Source organism: Panthera pardus, unplaced genomic scaffold (assembly GCF_024362965.1).
Source record: "Panthera pardus isolate Hobbes unplaced genomic scaffold, ASM2436296v1 HiC_scaffold_2, whole genome shotgun sequence".
Taxonomy (NCBI): Eukaryota; Metazoa; Chordata; class Mammalia; order Carnivora; family Felidae; genus Panthera; species Panthera pardus.
Window position 1 is genome coordinate 67,743,903 of NW_026526765.1, and position 20,905 is coordinate 67,764,807.

The 20,905-nt window shown below is 41.2% G+C and overlaps 1 protein-coding gene across 1 annotated transcript in view; it reads left to right on the forward strand.

The window, feature by feature from the left end:
* The first annotated feature begins 12,915 nt into the window (after positions 1-12,915).
* The window catches only part of NREP (neuronal regeneration related protein), a 28,419-nt gene continuing 20,429 nt past the window's right edge, over positions 12,916-20,905 (forward strand). Inside the window, exons 1-2 of the mRNA XM_019450511.2 lie at positions 12,916-13,257; positions 14,574-14,637. Coding sequence (XP_019306056.2) covers positions 14,635-14,637 — 3 coding nt within the window. The 5' untranslated portion in view covers positions 12,916-13,257; positions 14,574-14,634. The remainder of the gene's footprint in view (positions 13,258-14,573; positions 14,638-20,905) is intronic.

Sequence of the window (20,905 nt, forward strand, 5' to 3'; positions counted from 1 at the left end):
AGTAGGCTCAATCCCCATCCATCACCTCTGACTGTTTATCAGGAGTGCAAAAGAGAGACCCTTGACCAAGTAGAGTGCAAGTGAGATGATAATTTTACAAGTCAGCACAGTTGGAGGGCAACTAAAGAAATGCATTTAAGCAGGAGATCCCATTTGTAAATTTTCACACAACCATTCCATTCCAAGCTTTAAAGTCATAGGATTTTTACAATGTTAGAACCAGAAGGGATTTGGAGACACTTCTAGTCCAAACTCCTTGTCTTACAGACCATGGAATTCCTAATAATTCCATTTCCTCTAAAACCTATCCTTTAATGGTGACATTTTACAGTGGCCTTCATAACTAAGCTATTGTAACAACAGATAGATATTTTTAAATCATTCTGCAATCCTGGTTCATTTGCTTCAATTGTTGAGCTGAAACTGAAGTCGTGCAGCATGTTCTTAGGGACTGGGGTGTAATTTTTGGTTTACATTAGAAGGATGGGGAAATACTAAATTTTGATGGCATGATAAAACCCTGCTTCTAAATTTTCCATTGGCAGATATAGCTATGTAAGGAATATATATTCACTTGTGCATGCATATGTATGCATGTTTGTGTGTATAAAAGTTGTGTGTAAAAGAGAATGAAGCTTCTGGCCAGTCAGTCCTGCTTTCAAATCCTGTCTCTTGTCATTTAGTAACTGTGTGTGCTCTCAGGCAAATTGTTTACTCAGTAATCCCGTATCTGTTAAAATGTATTAAAATCTGTTACAATGAGTTAAAGAATGTCTAACTCAAAGAATTTGTGGAAGTTTAAGGGAGATTATGCAGGTGAATGTGCTAACACAGAACCTCTAAAAACATATACATTAGTAGCTGCCCCTCTTATGACTTATGTCCCCCCTCATGTGTCTTTACCTACTGCTTACATGCAGTCTGCATCATTTCATTCTTTCTAAATGAAGCATCGGTGCTATTCCCCTAACAGCTAGAGGAAAAGAAAACAAGGCATTAACATGGATGAGAGATAGAAGTTTGAAGACTTTTTTGTTCTTCAAGCGAAACCAAAATTTTCCGTATTGAATGTTTCTTTCCTGGGAGAAAAATGGTTCTGTGCATGAGCTTTGGAAAATATTTTGAAAGAAGTCATTCAAGTCAAGCTGGCCCACTTTTTTCTCTTGCTTGCCCAGGGAGAGGGGATTGGGAATAATTCATTATCTTTTCTTCCTGACATCCAGTCAGATTAGCATCAACTCAACTTCAACTTTGGCACTAAATCATACTTGAGTTTGGTATGGTTAAGGATTAAAAAAATAATTATAATGCCTCAAATAAATTCTAAAGTTAAGCATGCCTTGGGGTGACTGGGTGGCTCAGTTGGTTGGGCACCCACGTTTGGCTCAGATCATGATCTTCACAGTTTGTGAATTCAAGTCCCATGTCGGGCTCTGTGCTGACAGCTCGGAGCCTGGAGCCTGCTTCGGATTCTCTGTCTCCCTCTCTCTCTGCCCCTCCCTCACTCATGGCCTGTCTGTCTCTCTCTCTCTCAAAAATAAGTAAAACATTAAAAAATTTTAAAGTTAAGATATGTCTTGATAACCTAAGGAGGGAAACCATAGTTTGTATAATTCTCCACAAATTCTGTGCATCTTTGAAGTTGAATATTGATGATGGAACAAACATTTAGTAAAACTTCGTTATTGTGAACTTATTAGACTCTTTTTTTAAAATTTTTTTTAATGTTTATTTATTTTTGAGACAGAGAGAGACAGAGCATGAGCAGGGGAGGGGCAGAGAGAGAGGGAGACACAGAATCGGAAGCGGGCTCCAGGCTCTGAGCTGTCAGCACAGAGCCCGACACGGGGCTCGAACTCACAGAGTGTGAGATCATGACCTGAGCTGAAGTCGGACGCTCAACCAACTGAGCCACCCAGACGCCCCTGAACTTATTAGACTCTTGAAACTATTTTAAAAAAAATTTTTTTAATGTTTATTGATTTCTGAGACAGAGACAGAGCATGAGTGGGGGAGGGGCAATACAGTGTGATATGTGCTAAACTAGAAGAATGCCTGCCTTTCTGATCTCATCTTCACTACTCTTTTCTCTTACTCATTACACTCCAGCCATATGATCTCAATCACACTCTTCTTATGCCTTAAATACCCCATAGATTGATGCCATAGTACCTTTGCACTTGCCTTCCTCCCCTCTGATAGAATGCTCACCATCTATATCTTTCAGTTACTGGCTCCATCTCATTTTGCAGGTCTTAGAGCTCAAGTGCCAGCTCCAAAACACCTTTCCTAAATATCCTTTCCCCCACCCTGCCCCCAGCCATTCTTTGGCGCATCATTTAAAACATTTTTTTCTTTATCTTATAATTTGTTGATTTGCATCATGAATTGTGATTGTGATTATAGAATTAAGTTCCATTAGGACAGTGCCAGAGTCTGTCTTGTTCACTGTTCTAGCTCCAGTGCTTAGCACTTTCCTTTGTGCCCAATAAGAAGGTGCTCAACAAATACTTAGTCAAATGAACAGTGCCATGAGGTATCACAGGCACCATCGGGGAAGCTCCACACAGGAGGTCATGTTTTACTTGAGGCTTGAAGGGTGCTGTTTAAGATAAAGGATTAACACCAACCAGAGACTGATCAGAACAGTGAGTTGAAGAAGGTTTCCACCTAGAGTGAGTGAATGCATGGAACTGTGACCATTTGCATAAACAGAGAACTGAAGCTATTCAAAGACTTTGAAGAAAATGATAATTTCAGGTTGGGATAAGGTGAGTGTATGATGCCCATGGGACATTCAGGTAGGGATGCATCAGGGACTCTTAGTCAAAAGAGCTAGGTCTGTATAGGAGATGGAGATTTCTGCTACTTTTTACCTTGTGAGGCCACCAAGAGAGTTGCCAGTGTGCTAACTACTCCTAAGCATAGATCCTTCAGGGACTACTTTAATAAATAAGTTCTTTTTTTGTAATCTACAGCACATTTTATGAAAATTATGGAAAATGTGCTGAAGCTAGTCTTTAAAACAGCGAGCTAGGCTTTTGGAAGGTTCAATCTTTATCTCGTTAATTTGTCTCATAAAATCTTCCTTTCATACATGTTACAAAAATACAGTTCTGTCTAATCTCTGTGTAGCCTAACTCAAGTTGAAGCATCAAAATTGTTGACTGCTTAGATTCGCAAGGATGTGATGGTATATCACCAACAGAGGCTCTGTTCCTGTGTATCCTTAAATCCCTGGAGTAGGGTAGATGTTAAAGTAAATTACAATTTGTGGAAAGTGGACGGAAAGAATTCAGGACATTTAAAACTGCAAAACTGTAAATTTGTTGACAGAGGAATGAAAAAGTTTCTGAACTTAACAACCAGTGAAGAATTACCACCCAAAGGATTTATGACAGAAAGAAATGTAACCCCTGCCCCTCATCAGACTCTTCCAGGAAAAGGCACTTATTCACCCCTTTCCTGGGCCTTTGGCTCTTGTCTCCCATTCAAACTAGAAAAGCACCCAACTCCATGGAGGAGAAATCAATGAACTGCTCATTTGAACTTGAGGTTTTGGGGAAGAAGCAACAGAACTCCAGGGGGAGAGACAAGGCTGAAAATACCCAGTAGACAATGAGGGAGGCAGACCCAAGAAGAGAAGTTTTCAGATGTCTGTCCTGGGCGGATTCAGTGTTGGGGAGGATAACAGAGCACCACCTTGCACGCCCTTCTACACTTGTGTTCTCGATTGCCTGAAGATTTCTCTCTTTAGTGAGGAGCTGAGGTGTCTTACCCTTTCAGTTCTTCAGGGTACAGTTGAGAGATTACAGTGCTTTAAGGCGCTGACCTTTTGGTGCAAACTTAGGCAAGTCCATGCAAAAGAAAACCTGGCAATTTGTCCTGGAACTGTCCTGATTTCAGCTTCTCAAGTGCACATTCTCAGAATTCTCAGGGAAGTCTCATGGGCTCTCCTAATCACAGAGTCAAATTCTCACTATTTTATTATAATGCCTTTGAGGATCTACAAAAATAAAACTTTACACAGTTTAAAAGAAATGATTAGGACACCTTTTCTAACTCCAGTAAGGTGTTGAATTTAGAACGAAAGGGCTACATACAAGGCCAAAGCCAAGGTGAACATGAAGTCATGATATGTGTGCACTTTTAAAGGAGCTATAATAATAGGTGTGTATGTAAATGAATACATGTGTGTGGAAGGCGGGAAGAGAATCTTGGTTTTTCAGGGGTGTTTCCTGACAGTTTGTCATTACCAGTATGGAGTGGAGTAACTAGCACATGGTGTCATTCAAAACCATTTTTGAAATAAATTGATCACCTCAGAGGATCACAAGCTGTTTTAGGGACAGTTTAGGTGCCATTTCAATAAACTGTTCTTCCTGAAGAACCATCTCATTTCTGTAAATCACAAAAATGTATGGGGTAGAAGAAGGAAGACGAGTCTGTGAAAACATGAGAGAGGAAGCCAGAGAGTATGGCCAAGAAATTAGGGGAAGCCGAAGAGTGAAGGACTAACCAGTGTCCATCGGATCTGGGTTCAAGTCCCAGCTGTACTATTTACACTGTGCTGAGCGGAGGGCTTACCCTCTCTCTACCTCAGTTTTTCATCTGTGAGATGAGAATGTCACAGAATCGATATAAGGACTACATAAGCCAACTGCCTGCACATGAGTTGTGCTTGTTTCGAATGCTATGTTCTGTAAAACGGTGGGCTTTCAGCGAAAAGTAATGCAATCTAGTCATGATTTAGACAGGCTAATCAATGTTGCTAACTGAGCTGTGATCCTAAGTGACTCCCTTTGTTTTTGCTACCTATTCCCCAATCTTATGTGTATATGTTTTAAAAGTACAACAAATATATGTGATATTATTAGTTAAGCCTAAGCACCTTCATTATTCTTTGCATGTGTATTTCTATGAATTCCAGGGGAATCTGTATCTGAAGCTTCTGACAAGGGCTTACCTTCTTGACTACATCCACAAGGAGAAGAGGTACATTACCCCAAATTCGAAAAGCAGAAGTTCATTCTAAAGGCAAAGAATCTTCTGTCTTCCAATCAGCTGTTTCTCTCTTTGGTCAGTCTCCTCCTTTCGTCTCCAGTGAGTGGTCAGGTGAGGAAGGTGCCTCAGTGACAGTGCCCTAAACTCTAATCCTGGGTATCTCAGGCTGTATTAAAGTCTGGAGAATGGGACAGAATTTTGCTCAGCTCACAAGGTGCTTGAGTTAATTTCAAAATGAGAGCTAGTATGTACAGAATGTTGTAAACACAGCACAAGATCAAGGGATATTTACATCTAGGGACATTTTGTTACTCTACCTCTTGAATGATAAACACCACCTTCATATCATGTAATAGTATATAGTTTGTCAGTTTCTTAGAGCACAATTCTGTACTTCCCTAGTGCTGTGGAGAATACTCGTTGATTACTTTAATCAGTTTTAAAATTCAGAATTTCCCACGGAAAAAAAAAACATTCTTCTTTGTTAAGGGTAATTAGCTAACACACACACACACACACACACACACACACACACACACACACACGGGTGCACACACATTGGGATTTTAAAATAGTTTCCTTTTACTTGTTTTGGAACAGCATTCACCACCGGTATTATTTTTAAAGTTTTGCATCACCATTCAGATAACTTTTAAGGCAAGCAGAAGGCTAATTTTTAAAATGTGTTTCATATGATCTGTTTTGCCTGGTAGGATAATCTGGATAAATCTTCCTTTGAGACATTCCTTCCATTTATCTCTTTGTTTCTGCAACAGCTAGCTTGTTCCTCACCTCCAGGAGGGCTCACTTGACTTTTCCAGGGATTTTCAATTATTTCCAGATGTTGGACAAAATACAAGATTGAGGGTGCCATGGTTTTCAGAAGATCCTCACCTCCTATGTTTGTCCTTTATTTTTTTATTTTTTGATAGAGAGAGAGAGAGAGAGCGCTGGGGAGAGGGGCAGAGAGAGAGGGAGAGAGAGTCTCTTAAGCAGCCTCCATGTCCAGTGCAGAGCCCAATGCGGGGGTTGATCCCACGACTATGAGATCATGACCTGTGCTGAAATCAAGAGTCAGATGCTTAACTAACTCAGCCACCCAGGTGTCCTTGTCCTTTATCTTTTGAATACTATGTTCATTGTTATGTTTTATAGAGTGACATAGGTTATAAGTCATCCTGTATTCACTTTTAAGTTCGTATTTCATACTTTGCTAAATTTACACTATTTTTCCTCCTTTCATTGCCAAAGTCCCCATGTCAGTGGCTTAATTCTTGATGTTTTGTGTTCCTTCCTGAGACTTAGTGAATTCTCAAATATGAAGGCGTTTTCTGAACTATTCTCAGTGTGGGTTTCTAAGTGGTGAAGTGGAGAATCCTTCTCATCTGCGCTGCCTTCAGCAGCTGTGTAAATACAGCTGGAAACTTGCAAGCAGACAGGGTTGAAATTGTAAATAGGTTTCCTTATGCGTTTTGGAATGCTGATCTGAGAACCACGGACCCTGAATTTCAGAGGAGCCTCCACAATGGCAACTTTCAGATACCTATTTAATGTGACTTTCTAGATTTAGACACAGCCTTGCCCTTGGAGACATATTACTTCTTCAGCTTCAACATATTTCTTGGACTTTACATCTTACAATACCCTAAATCTCATAACGAATAGAAATATTATGAATCCTCTACCCTTCTGAATGTTCAGTGCAGGGAAGGTGTATTAGTTTGCTAGGGCTGCCATAGCAAAGTACTACAGAGTGGGTGGCTGAAACAACAGAAATTTATTTTCTCACAGTTCTAGAGATTAGGGTGTCAGCAAGGCTGGTTTCTTTTGAGGCCTCTCTCCCTGGCTGGCAGATGGCTGTCTTCTCCCTATGTTTTCGCAGGGTCTTCCCCATGTGTGTCTATGTCCTCATCTCCTCTTCTTACAGGACACAAGTCACATTGGATTAGGGCTCCCCTTATGACTTCATTTTACCCTAACTACCTATTTCAAGACCCTATCCCCAAATACAGTCACATTCTGTGGTGCTGCGCATTATGACTTCAACATAGAGGGGACACAATTCAACCCGTCCTAGGAAGGAAGCACGAAGAAAAGGGAAATGATAAGAAAATTACTCAAGGCTTGTTGTTGGAAAATTGACTATGTGGGTTCTACATTCAGCAGACATAAAACTGAGCTCATTATCACCCCCTTCTCCTCCCAAATCCACTCTTCTTCTAGTATTTTCTGTTTTAGGAAGAAGCACGATCATCCAAGCAATCACAGAGTCAGAAGTCTGGGATCACCTTAGACTCTTTTCTCCAGTTAATCTGTAGTACTCCATCAAGCCCCCAAGGACCCCTGCAATTCATAATGTAACCCTACCTCCATAATGTAACTTGACTCCTTCTCTCTTCTTCTTTCCCATGAGCCATTCATGATTACTCACCTAGATTACTATAATAGTCTCCTAATTGATCTCACTTCAATTCTTTACCTTCTTCATACCCAAATACATCCTCTGAATTGCTCTAAGAATAATCTTTCTAGGAAAAAAAAATACCTGTTCACATCATGTTCAGATTAAATGTGTTCAATAGTTGTATATTGCTTTAAGCATAGGATTCAAATTTCTTAGTTCAAGCATGTACTATAATTCTTTCCTTTCAGTATGATTGGTTGAACTTAGGTCACATGCTCATCTCTAGCCCATTATCAGAGCCAAACAACTTCAGTAATGGGCTAAAATAATTAGGATGTACTCCTCCGGATCACCTTCCCTGGAACTTGAGGGCTCTAAGGTAGAAAGGATGGAGACTAGGACAAGACAGGATTTCATTAACAAAGAGGAAGAGGACCCAAAGAACAAATATTCTAGTTAATAAATGGACAGAAGATATGAATAGACATTTTTCCAAAGAAGGCACCTGCATGGCTAACAAACACTTGAAAAGATATTCAACATCACTCATCATCAGGGACAAACAAATCAAGATTACAATGAGATAGCACCTCACACCTGTCAGAATGGCTAAAATTAACACAGGAAGCAGCAGATGTTGGTGAGGTTGTGAAGAGGAAACTTCTAACACTGTTGTTGGGAATGCAAACTGGTACAGTTACTCTGGAAAACAGTATGGAGGTTCCTCAAAAAGTTAAAAATAGAACTACCCTACAACCCAGCAATTGGACTACTAGGTATTTACCCAAAGGATACAAAAATACTGATTGGAAGGGACACATGCACCCCAATGTTTATAGCAGGATTATCAACAATAGCCAAACTATGGAGAGAATCCAACTGTCCATCAACTGATGCACATAAAGAAGATGTAGTATGTAGTACACACACACACACACACACACACACACACACACACACACACACATATGCCCAAAGGAATATTACTCAGCCATCAAAAAGAATGAAATCTTGCCATTTGCAATGATATAGATGAAGCTAGAGTATATTATGGTAAACTAGAATAAAGAGAAAGATAAATACCATATGATTTCACTCACATGTGGGATTTAAGAAACAAAATAGATAGAGATGGGGAAGGAAGAAAAAAGAAGTAAGCAAACCATAAGAGATTCTTAACTATAGAAAACAAACAGAGGGTTGATGAAGGGAGATGGGTGGGGGATGGGTTAAATGGGTGATGAGCATTAAGGAAGGCACTTGTTGTGATGAGCACTGGGTGTCCTATGTAAGTGATGAATCACTAAATTCTATTCCTAAAACCAACATTATGCTATATGTCAAGTAACTAGAATTTAAATAAAAACTTGAAAAAAAAAAAGGAGAAGGAAAGAGACAATGCATGTTAGGCAAGTAACCAAAAACGTCTACTACAGTCTGTTCCTTCATGGAATTTACAGTCTGGTGGTGAAGACAGGAAAATAAAGCCAAAGTTACAGCAGTGTGATAAAGGCCGTGGCGAGCTCTGAGCACAAAGACTCCTTTCTAAATTGGGCCAGTGGTTCCAAGCAAGTTTCCTAAAAGAAGTGATACATAACCTACATTTATGAAGAAGGAGCAGGAAACGTTGAAGAAAGGGAAAGAGGCATTGTGGTGGCAGAACAGCAAGTGAAATAGTCCAAGAGTCATGCTGCAGAATCACTCACTGGGGAGCCACACATCATTGAGGCTGAGCAGAGTGACTCTGGAGGTGAAGCTCAGAGAAGATATGGTGCATAAGTTTTATTCTAGAAAGTTACCTATAATACCCATTACTTCCATGTGTGTAAGGCTACCTAGTACAGTATGCAGTTTCACATAACATGGCGCTCTGGTACTACCATATAAATTGCAGTTGAAGAATGAAGAAACAGAGACTAAAAGGTTAAATACCTTCTTCAGGGTCACATAGAGCTGGTTCTAACCACTTGTTTTTCTAACCGCTTTTACATGCAGCCTTTTGCACAGAGCTCAGATTCATGGAACTTGTTACCAGAAGCAGTGAATGACACAGACTGAAAATAAAATTGCCAGAATATATATTTGAGATACATTTGAAAATATGAAGATATATTTTGTCTATCTAAGGGAGGTGGAAGAAAGACCCTGTATCTAAAGTACCTTCTCCTTTTGACCAAATCCTCTGATGGATGGACTCTTCTTTGGCATTCACATTCATGTAAGGGACAGAACACAAGGGTCAGCTTCTGACCTGGGATTCTTATTTTCTGGTATCACCTGGCTGTCACCAGGCACTGATCAAATTCCTTAGCTCACGATGTGCCCCTGCCTCTACCCCAAATGTCCCTTTCCCCCTTCTTGAGTTTGCTGGCTTTTATTCATTCTTTACAAGTTCAGTTTAAGCATCACCTCCGTTACAAAACTTTCTTTTAAACCCCAGTCTGATTGAGAAAGGAGGCTTTATTCTCACAGTGTACCCTGGTGCAGAGCTCTGTAATTGTCCTTATTACACTGCACTGTAAGTTTGGCTGTGGTTGTGTCTCCACCCCTCACCCCAGACCATAGATTCCATGAAGATAAAGACATTGCCTACTTCTTTTTCCTCTTTCCTAAGAGAACCTTGCTTTTGTTCAGGTCTCTGTCTCTTTTGCATGTAGTCCACGTGACTCAGGGGAGGCCACCTCTCCCATCTCAACCCATGGATCTGATCGTTTGAGACAATGGTTCTCAACGAGGGGAACTTTGCCCCTTCAAGGAACATTTGACAATGTCTGGACACAAGTTTGGTTGTCGCACTACTGGCATCCAATTGGTGGAGGCCAGAGATGCCACTGAACATCCTACAAGGAACAGGATATCCCTACTTCCTCCACCTTGCACCTTGGCCCCATCAAAAAATTATGCGGCACCAGAAGTCAATAGCACTGAGGTGGAGACACCCTGGTTTAAGTCAGTCTTTGTGTGACTTTGCTTCCTGAATGATCTAGGGATAAATAAATGCCCTAAGTAATCAGACTGAATCAAAGGACTCCTATAACTGGGAAAGAGACAGATGAGGATGATAAATCTAGAAAGTTGGATTGTGGTCACACTGTGGTGAGAGTTGAGTAGAAGGCTAAAGTGTGGTCTTTATCCTACAATGGAGCAAGGGGGTACGATGATTAGAAAGATATTTCAGGAGAGTGGGTCTACCCTACAACCTGTAGGGCAGATGGGAGCAGGGCAGAGGGTGCTCCCCTGGAGCACTAAGACATTTCCTGAATGCTACATTGCCTGAATGAGGTGGCATGCTGTGAGTTCCTTTATGTCCCTAGTGGTTAGTAGTCTCCTCTACCCAGAAGGACTCAAGAATGTTTCTTGGATAGTTGGATTATAATCATTTTCTGGAACACAGTAAATAGACTATGATTCTGACCCAGTGTTCTTATTTCTTAAAAAAACAAAAAAACAAACACACACACAAAACTATGTCACCCAAATATTTGTGGCTACAATGAAGAAAAATTAACACATAATAAATCCCAAATTTCCCTGTGTTTTTAAAAGACATCTTAGGGAAGCTTTGTATAAATACAAAAGTCAGTGTGTATGTGTGTGTGTGTATATGTTTTCATGTAGAAATAACTTCTGAACATATCTCTCTGGGATAGATTTTTGGTTGATGTGGCAGGGTCTTCTTGGATTTCTTTTTGAACCTGACTCTGAGGTCAAAGATCTCAATGTTGAGGTGCCCTTGACTAGCCTCTTGGGACTCGGACCTACAGAAGCAGCCCCCAGGTTTCTGCCCACTCTCACCTCCCCACTTACTCTTCAGACCATTTCCCTGGTGAACACTGGTGAACACTGGCCCTGAAGGCATTTAGGGAAGTTTGTTGAGTTTTGTGTCTTGCCTTTGTTCCTAGCAATGGCTCCAAGGTAAGTTTTTTTTGCAGGAAAAATGTGATGTTTTAGATTAATTCAGGAAAACTCCTATCTGGCCCCTTAAATGTTACACCCACTGTCAGATCAAGAAGTATTTGTTGCTGCAGTGGTTTTTGTAGTGTGAAAGGAGATCTATAGTGCTGGCAACAAGCTTATAGATAATTTTTTCTTTAGAATTAACAGTGTAAAATATTGCTTTTTAAGGTATGCTATTTCTGTACCCCCCAAAAAACTTATTTTTTTGATTTAAGACAATCTATAAACATGTTTTTGTAAATTCTCCCTCTCCCCTTCCCCCCTCATCTTTCCTGACTGCTATGATGGGAAAACACTGCTTTCAGTGATTAGAAGTAAAATGTGGATGGTAAATTTAGAAGACGTTATGATCTTTTATATCTTTTTTTCTTGGCAAAGCAATTTAATTAGGAAATAATCTTTCCCTCTAACATCTGACATTTACCATAAAATGATATCCTGTTTTGTTGGCAACAAAACCAAGTTGTAGCAAAATTTTGAGCTGTTACACTACTATGAAGACAGATTTTAAATAAACCAATATTTTTTAAAAAAATCAGAAACACAAAGCACTTTTTAAAAAAGCAATCTCCAATTTTAAAAAGTATAATTTTAGGGCGAGGAGCAGTGGGAATAGGCTAAATCCTGCAAGGAAAAGGGAGCAAGAGGGGAGTGTGTCTCGGGCAGATCACACCAGGTCGCGGCTCACGGCTGTCCGCGCACCTATGGCCGTGTGCACACGTGTGTGTGCCCGAGTGTGCGCGCGCAGCCACTGGGGCCTCTGGGCCGGGCCTTGGGGGTGCTTCCGACCCCGGGCTTCCTGCGGGCTGGGGCGGGCACGCGGCCCTGGCGGGGCTGCGGGGCAGACCTGGAGGGCGTGCACAAACGCTTGCGGCGCCACTGTGTGTGTGTGTGTGTGTGTGTGTGTGTGTGTGTGTGTGTGTGCGCGCGCGCGCGCGCGCGCCTCCGCGCCGCCGCGGGCACCATTTTCTGCTTCGCTCGGGACAGGCACATAAAAGGGAAGGCGGCTGCCGCCCCGTCGCCGTCCTCTTTCCCTCAGATGCCCTCTGCTGCAGGTTTATTATTACAGTACGGGCCGCGCCGCCTCTCCCCGCGGCCTGGCGGCCTGCCGGGCTGTGCAGCGCCCTGGCCGCCTTCACGCCTGGCGCGCCCCCAAACCGCCTCCTCCGCCTCCTTATTTGTCTGAAAAGCAACCGCACGTCGAGGCGGAGAAGCCCTCCGGGGGGGCGGGAGAGGCTGGGCCGGGGTGTGTGTGCGCCGTGCTCCGGGGCGGGGCCGGGGCGGCGCGCCGGTCTGCGGGCCCTTTTGTCCCCCAGGGGCCCGGCAGGAGCAGTAGGGGCGGCGGGGTGCTCGGGTGCGGGGTGCCGGGGCGCGCTTGCTGGCCGCTCGCCGACGGGGCCCCGAGTCGCCGATTCCTGCAGAGTAAGCAGTCTGGCTCCGCTGCGGCCGCACAGTGGCAGCAAGGCTGGGGCGCTGGCGCAGCGCCAGCCCCATCAGAATTAGCTCATTGTTCACTAGCACACTGGCAGCGGAGAGCGGGAGAGAGAGAGAGAGAGAGAGAGAGAAGAGAGAGAGACTGAGACTCTTAGAGAAAGACACACACACACACACACACACACACACACACACACACACACACACACTTGGAGAGAGAGCGCGCGAGGCAGGGAGACCTTCCCCTCCTTTTTCCACGGCTGTACTTCTTGGAAGTGAAGCCGGTCTGGGTTTTGTTTCCCTTCCCCCTCCTCTCTCCTCTTCCTCCACCCCTGTCCCCTCCCCCTCCCCTCCCCCTCCCCCTCCCAGCTGTCTTTCTAGCATGATGCCCTTTTTCATCCACATTTGTGTTTCAGGTGTAGAGAGGAGAGAGTGAACAGGGAGCGGGGCTTTTGTCTGTAAGTATATGCCTTCCCATCCCCGGCCGGGAGCGCTGCTTTCTCTTTTGTGTCGGTTTCTTGCCATTGCTCTTAGCTGGACCCTTCAACCCTGCAGAGTTCATGCTTCTTCCCTCTAAATTTTAAAGAGCTGAAGCGTGTACCTTGAAGAAATTCTGGCATTTTGGTCCTGGTGCATTAAGGCTGGAATTTAACTTGAGCTTTTTTTTTTTTTTTTTTAATGCACAAGTTAAGAGGGAGAATTCTTTTGGGAAGGGGTGGGGTTTTTTGCTTGTTGGTATGGTTAATTTTTGTTCTTCTTGCTCATATAGCATTCTTAGGGACTGGTTTGTTTCTTTGCATTAGATGCACTTTGGTGCATGCACCCCCACCCCCTTTATTAAATGAATTTGTATCCCTCCATCCATACACTTTATTACTCTCTCAGCGCTGCTGCCGCCGCCAAGGGTCTTCTCAGGCATTCGATCTTGCAACACTTTTTCTGCATTTTCTTATAAAGCAGTTGAACTTTGGGGGAGGGAGGGTTTAAAAATACATGACTGCTTTTTGCTGGATGATGATGATAACAATCTGATTTGCATTTATGTGTATCTATAATAACATTATAGGAAAACTCTAAGAGCTTATGATACCCTGTTGGAGAACTTTTAGTTTTTCCATTCATCTTAATTTTTGCCATAACTTATGTTAACAAAAGAACCGTGTTCTGACGACATAAAGGTGGAGAGGAAAATCACTGCAGCATGTACATTAATGTTTATTTGGTATAAAGAGAAGGGCATAATGGTGTGTATTCCTGACTCCCCCCCCCCCCCCAGTGTAGTTTTTTTTTTTTTTTTTTTTTTTTTTTTAAGACACGGAAGGTTATGTAATGCAGTGCCATTTCCAAAAATACCCACTCTGAGGCATTACACTACACGGTGGAAGGCTGATTCCTATTCTGCTGTCTTGATTGCAAATATACTGCCAGTAGTATGTCTGGGAACAAAGAGCAGCCAGAAAACAATCTATTTTTATCGCTTGGTTCTACTTTTAAGTTACTAAACCTTTTGAACTCCCGCAATTTAAAGAGGAACCAAACACTAAGAATAGCCCAGGACTCTGCAGAGCCAGGTACCAGGAATTTCTTTGTCCCCTATTTAAGCCTATAGACCCTTGGAAAGCTCTCTGAGAAGCCCCAGTGGTTACAATAATTTGCATGTAACTTATCTTAACCACAGAAAATGGTTATTTGTCTGTAACCTCTAAACCGGCATTTTTCATTTCCTGACCTGCGGTGAGGCGATTTGTCTTCTGTATTTAAACATATTTTGCAGGTTGATCTCCCTGGACTGAAGAGAGGGAGGGTGCAAGGCCAAGACTGTTACGATTCTCAAAATGGTAAGAATGGGTCATCAGAGGCAATTCTCAGTAGGTTCTCGTGTCTTGATTTCATATAAATATCAACCACACGCCTTCATCCCGCCTCAACCCCTTATTGTTCCTACCCCATTTGACCTTTAAAGGGGTCTTTCTCCGTCCGGCATGTGGGAGCTTTGCAGTGCAGCAATTGATATGAATTGGATGTGGTGAATTAGATCTTTTTGATTTGCAGTCATTTTGAACAGAAACTGAAATTCCTCTTTCAGAAGCAAAGATTTATTTAACTTGAACAACAGAAATGGTTCTGTTCTTTAAGAAGAGCGGTGTGTTGTGACATGCATGGAGGGAGGTGGCAGTCGTAGGGCTCAAACAAAGCAATGGGTCCTATTTTAGAGCTCGCCAGAAGTCACCCTCAGAGTAGGGGTCCATGTCCCGCTCATCAAACACCTGGACAGTCTGCTCTCCTTAAGAGCAATATATGTGAAGAGCTTGGACTTTTTTTTACCTTCATATACCCTGCCTATTGTATCTCAGATGTAATTAGTGTTGATACTTTTTGTTGATGTATAACTTCACTTCTCAGAGGCATCTGCTCCGTTTCAGAAGTCAAGCACATTACCTCTGAATGAAAGGGTGACTATTTGTGACAAGCATTGTGATACAGAAGGCAGTTTCATTTTGGATAACTGTGGAAAGAGCGAAACAGATGAAATACACATTAAAAACAGCTGAATAAGTATACTGATCTCCTATGAAAAATTTCCTCCTTGGAAATAAGATTGGACTGCGAAGAAAATAATCGAAATGTCAGGCAACTTTTAAGTACATGTCCTACTGCAGATGTCTACACTGTTTAAAACACCTTTCTGCCACTCAGAATGTGTGATTTCCAAATTTAGTTTTAGGTTTTATTTTTTTTTTAATCGAGGGTGGAATTTAATGAATCAAAATTAAATCTGATATACTTGGTGTTTTCTTTGAGAACAACCCAAGTATAAGCTTCCAGGGAGAAGAATGAATCAGAGCAATTAAATGAGTTCAGTTTGAATCCTATTAGCAAGTAAGCTCTCTATTTTTTGTGTGTGCCTCACCTGCCCGTTCAACAGGTGGGTGGCAAAGCCTTGTGGAAAGTAGCTCTTGCTCGGACTTAGCAGATAGTGACCAAATTAAGGACCTTGAGGTGGACGGGCAAAAGGGATGAACAGAAAAGTAAACTGATCAGCAGGTTTTGTGCAAATGGTTCCCAACTTCCTATTAAGTTCCAATTAGCCACTGTCCTAGAGTGCTAGGATGGTAGTAAAATGAACCGCTGCACAGTATTTTTGTTTATTTTTCTTTTACTGAGACTGGCTGCATCACTTTGTCTTGTCGCTTTTTATCCAGAGTCTTACCTTCTGTGCCACCATAGGTGGACAGACCATGAAGGTTCACATATGCTGTAATATGTCAGGTGACCAGTTTGGTTAAACATAAATTTGACCACTGACTCTGTCAAAACTAGCAGACCTGACTGTAGGTCAAAAACTGACTATAGGTCAGGCTCAAAGAGTAAATACCGTGTTTCTGTATTAGTGAGTGGAATGAGCTTCGTGAAAGGCAAGCGTGTGTGCCAAAGCCGAGAATGAAAGTTGGAACAATTTGAGTGCAGAAGAGTAAATCTGAATTATTATTACATGTTGTTAATTTCTTACAGTTGTCCTTTATGTATGGTGGCAGAATGAGAAATCACAGTGTGTTGCTCTTGGAAGGATTTTTACTCATGGAAAAATTCTCACAACTTTTTGGTGACCCTTTCATCAAGATGTCAGTCCCTTTTGGCACAAGCCCATTGCCTGAAATGAAACCACCGACAGTTATTGTCTGTGGGTGATTCCAAGTAACTTTCTAACAATTTGCTTATTCTGGGAAGTCTGAGCCCTTCAAAGTTTCTGCACCTATTAATGTTAAAAAAAAAAGTTTCATTATATTCTTTAAAAAACTTATTAGAGGCATCTTATACCTCCTTTTATCCTTTTTGGCAAAATGGAGTTATTTTCTTTCCTTGATTAGAACTGGAATTACTTTGCTGATCTCTGTAACTAGCTTACATGAAGACTTAGCCTGCGTACAATGGAAACTTCTTCTAGGGAAGCAGCAGATTTAATACCTGGCCACCTCTGCAAAATATATGAACATGCCTTTTCTGTTAAACATGTATTTCCATTTACATAATTTAAAACACTAAAGAGGATCTAATTTCAGTGTATTTATCTGGTTTAGTTAAGGGCTTATGCCAAATACAAATTTATAATCAGCTCATTCCAGGGTACAAAATTACAGGTAGACTTCAGAATTCAAAACAGAACAATTCAGTATCTAGACATTTTACATATACCCTAAAATGATGATGTTTCACAACAATAATTTCAAGACACTCAAGACTCCTAGAGTGTCTTTGCATTACCAGAAGAATACAACCACTTTGTTAACTCTCCCAGGCACTGATCACAGTGTATTCTGTGTAGGGGACTCTCTGAGGGCAATTCTGGGGGCACCATTTACATAGTTAAAATATATTGTTATACAACTCAGGAGTACTGTCAAAGGTGCAATTTTGAGTTTACTTTGCTGTGTCTTAGTTGACCAGAGTGTTCTTTTCAATAACTCCTTCCCAAACTTTTTAGGTTATCTGGTATATGTGCATTTTTTTCCAGTTGCCTGTTTTATTTTATTTTATTTTATTTATTTATTTATTATTGCAATTAACAAAATATTGCAAGTCTGCAGAGATTTTCAGTATTTAATTTATATTTGGCTTTTTGCTAAATTTGAATATCTAAGATATATTTTGTATGGGTTTTTGGTATTTAGGTGTTTTATTTTAAAAGTACTTGCTTCAGATACATCAATGAGAAGAAAATACTTCAGAATGAGCAGATGATCTTGAATAGCTTGAAAAAATAATGTAATCCAGTGTCAAGGTTAAGTCCTGATTTACAATGACTACCCTCTGTGCAGTAAACTTGCCTTTGCGTATGTGTGTGCATGGACTCACAGTGGCATAAGCATGGACTCATTATGTTTTAATAGAGATCTAGGAATTGGAACTATTTAAGTTCTCTGTAAGGCTGATGCTGAGCTTTTCACAAAGATGAGTTGACTCTATTGTACTGTTCATAGAGCTCTGCTTTTTGTACAGTCTGTGAAGTGGCATTCATGGCTTACAAGGAGACTCTTTCAATAATCTCCCCATTAACATAAGGTTTTCTTATTTAAAAGAGAAAGACAAAGATTGAGGAGGAATGAGGTACTATTGGTCGCTGTGCCATTGGGCTTTGGAATGTAAATTTATAGGTTGCTCAGTTGATTGTGGAGTTGCTGAAGAGTACCTAGGAGGGTAATTTTATCTGGTGCTATTTTACACAAGGCCTTCCAGCGCACTGTAAGGGGGAAATTGGGGATTGTTTGGGGAATTAGGACAGTAGGGATGATCTATCCGGCTTTAACCCCAGCCCAGCTTCATCTTGAGTTATATAGATAATTCAGGTAGAAGGCATTTGAGCAGAAATCTTTGAATAAAGAGTTATTTAGAGTCTCATTCTATTTTAACCTGGTGGAATTCTTAAAAACTTGTATGTAAAGCAGATCATCATAAAATACTAAAGACATTCATTTTATTTGAAATCCTGAAATGAGTACTTCTGAAGTAGAAAAATAAACTTCTAAAATGTGAATACTTCACTAAATTAGATGAGGAACCTCTAGATTACAAGCGTTATACGTTAAATATTCATCCACACCGGGGATGGGGAGCCCTGGGGTGAAATACCGGCTCCCTTGGTCTTCCACATGTTTTTCCTTAGTGCTGTTCCTGGCTGAAAAGTCTCCTAAGGTCTTATCCTCACAGCCAAAGTGAAATGGAGCACTGACATAGTTATCAGAATAATTACGCTTAAAACAAAACAAAAAGCTTGATTTCATCTGATTCATCTTGGTTATTCAGAATGTTCCTGGAGTGATGTAGGAGTGGGAAGGATTTGCCTGAATTATCTGTGTAATTCCTTTGTTCTACGGGAAAAGACTAGGGATAAGGAAATCATATCCGCAAATCCAATTTGAATATACCAGAGGAAAATGTATTGAATGTACTTGGACTATGTCATCTTGGTTGATCACGATATATTAAAAGATTCCAATTTTAAACTGCTCCTTTGCTTTGAACTGGAAAACAGATTAACCATAAATCTCAGCCCACATCTGTAGAAATCATGGTTGCTAAAAATACCATTTATTGGGTCTAAATTTATCTGAAATGGGTATTTCTAGACATATTTTGCAGGTAGGGACAGCTTCAAAGATTTCTATCTTACAGGTTTAAAAAATAGCAGTGACCCTGAAATTGATCTGTGAGGGCATGATTAGCAGCAGCTAATGGTTTAGCAGCTCTAATGGTTTGGGATTTAAGCATTAACATGGCTCTCAACTAAATTCTAAATATCAATTCAGTTATTAGTAGCCATGACATGGTGTTAACCTGGGTGTAACACTAGATTATACTCTCCTGCGTTATTGGTTGGTTGGATCATACTCATTTCTTTCATTAACCAAATAAATTGCAGGCTCCCAGAGGGTTTATAAATTTCACATAGAGCGCTTAATAAAGTTTTAAATATATGTTAGAAGTTCAATAAATATTGGGTTGGACTTTTAAAAATTCATCCTTAAGACTTAATCGTGTTTAGTTTTGGTGATCTGGAAGTAACTTGTACCCTTACCTTCTTCTTAAGAGCTAGGAAGTTGAAGTGAATATAATTTTAGTTTTCACAGTCAATCATTTTCTATTATTTACTAACAAGAGAAAAAAAATTGTGGTTAGTCCAGAAAGCCACTTGCCAAAAGAGAGTGGCTTGCAATTGCTCACATTTACCAGCTTTGGAGCCACACTCTGATCAACCTGGTGATACGCTAGGTTTGATCCAGCTGTGGTAACTTAGAGCTAATAGTAACTTTTCCTGTAGCCATAAAAATCCCCTCCAGGATCCAGGAGGAGCTTTGATCCCAGTACTGGAACTTTAAATCCCCCACTTTATAATCAGATTCTGTGATATTATGAAAATGACCTCGAGAACACAAAGGTGCCGTGACTAGAGAGTACTGAAGAAAATGAGAAAAGTTCTTGGTGAGATTGTGCACCTATTCCCTTGTCAACTGAACAAGTATTTTTTGAGCATTTTATTTGTGCTTGGTTCTTTGCATTACAGAAGATGCACACTTGACCTGTGCCCTCAGTCAGCTTAGATTTTAGTTGTGGAAAGAAGGCTAACATGTGTGACAAATTTAATGTAATGCAATAGAATCTAGTTCTAAATTGTAAGATGCAGAAGAATGATACTATTGAACACTGGGGAATGGGGATTGTAGGGGAAATTTTTTTTTAAGGAGGTAGAAATTAAGCCAGACCCAGAGATGGCAAGTATATGGCATGCATGCCATCACGAACTCCTGCTACCCATGTGGCAGACATTGCTAATCAAGCTTGATATACCCATTATTATTATTCAGCCTGAATCGGATTTCAGAATCCTCAGTATAGAGTTCCGTTAATAATTGGTTGGAGTTGGCACTCAACTGAAAACCTAGGAGTGGACTATTTGCTCCTTGACAGCAGGTGTCATGCCTTCTTAAGCTTTTATCCCTAGGGCTTAACACTAGTCCTTAATAATTATTAAGTGAATGAAGAACTAAGACTATTTGGATAGATTTAGATGGGAGAGAAGCGTATTCCAGATGAAGGGAATACATTAGAAACATATGCTTGCAAGAGTAAGCACGATGCATTTGTACACAGTAGAGACTGTCCTGTTTAGGGCCTCTGTGCCATCAAGCACAGACCTCACAAACTAGATCTAGAAGCCAAGGACTTGATGTGCTAAGCTATAGGAAGCCACCAAGCCAGCATCTTAGAGTTGGCCCCAGGCCATCACTCGGGTTCCAACCTGTCCGCTTCTTTGCCTTTTGATTGTGCCCAACAGAAAAGAACACACACTTCTATATACTCCTGGCTAGATGGTAGCTTATTTTGTTGTTGCATCTCCCTGTCCTCAGGCTGGGGTGGAGTGGTGGAGAGAAGGCTGGCCCCTAGCTACAAGGAATTGGGAAAGAAGAAGGGAGCACTGTTAACCTGTTTCTATTGAGAAGGTAGCACCACTTCCACTGGCCAATTACAGCAGGTTCATTAGCACCCATGTGGCCGGAGAGGGTGTTGCTGCTGCCTGAGAGGAGGCACCACACTTCCCTTCATGAGGCT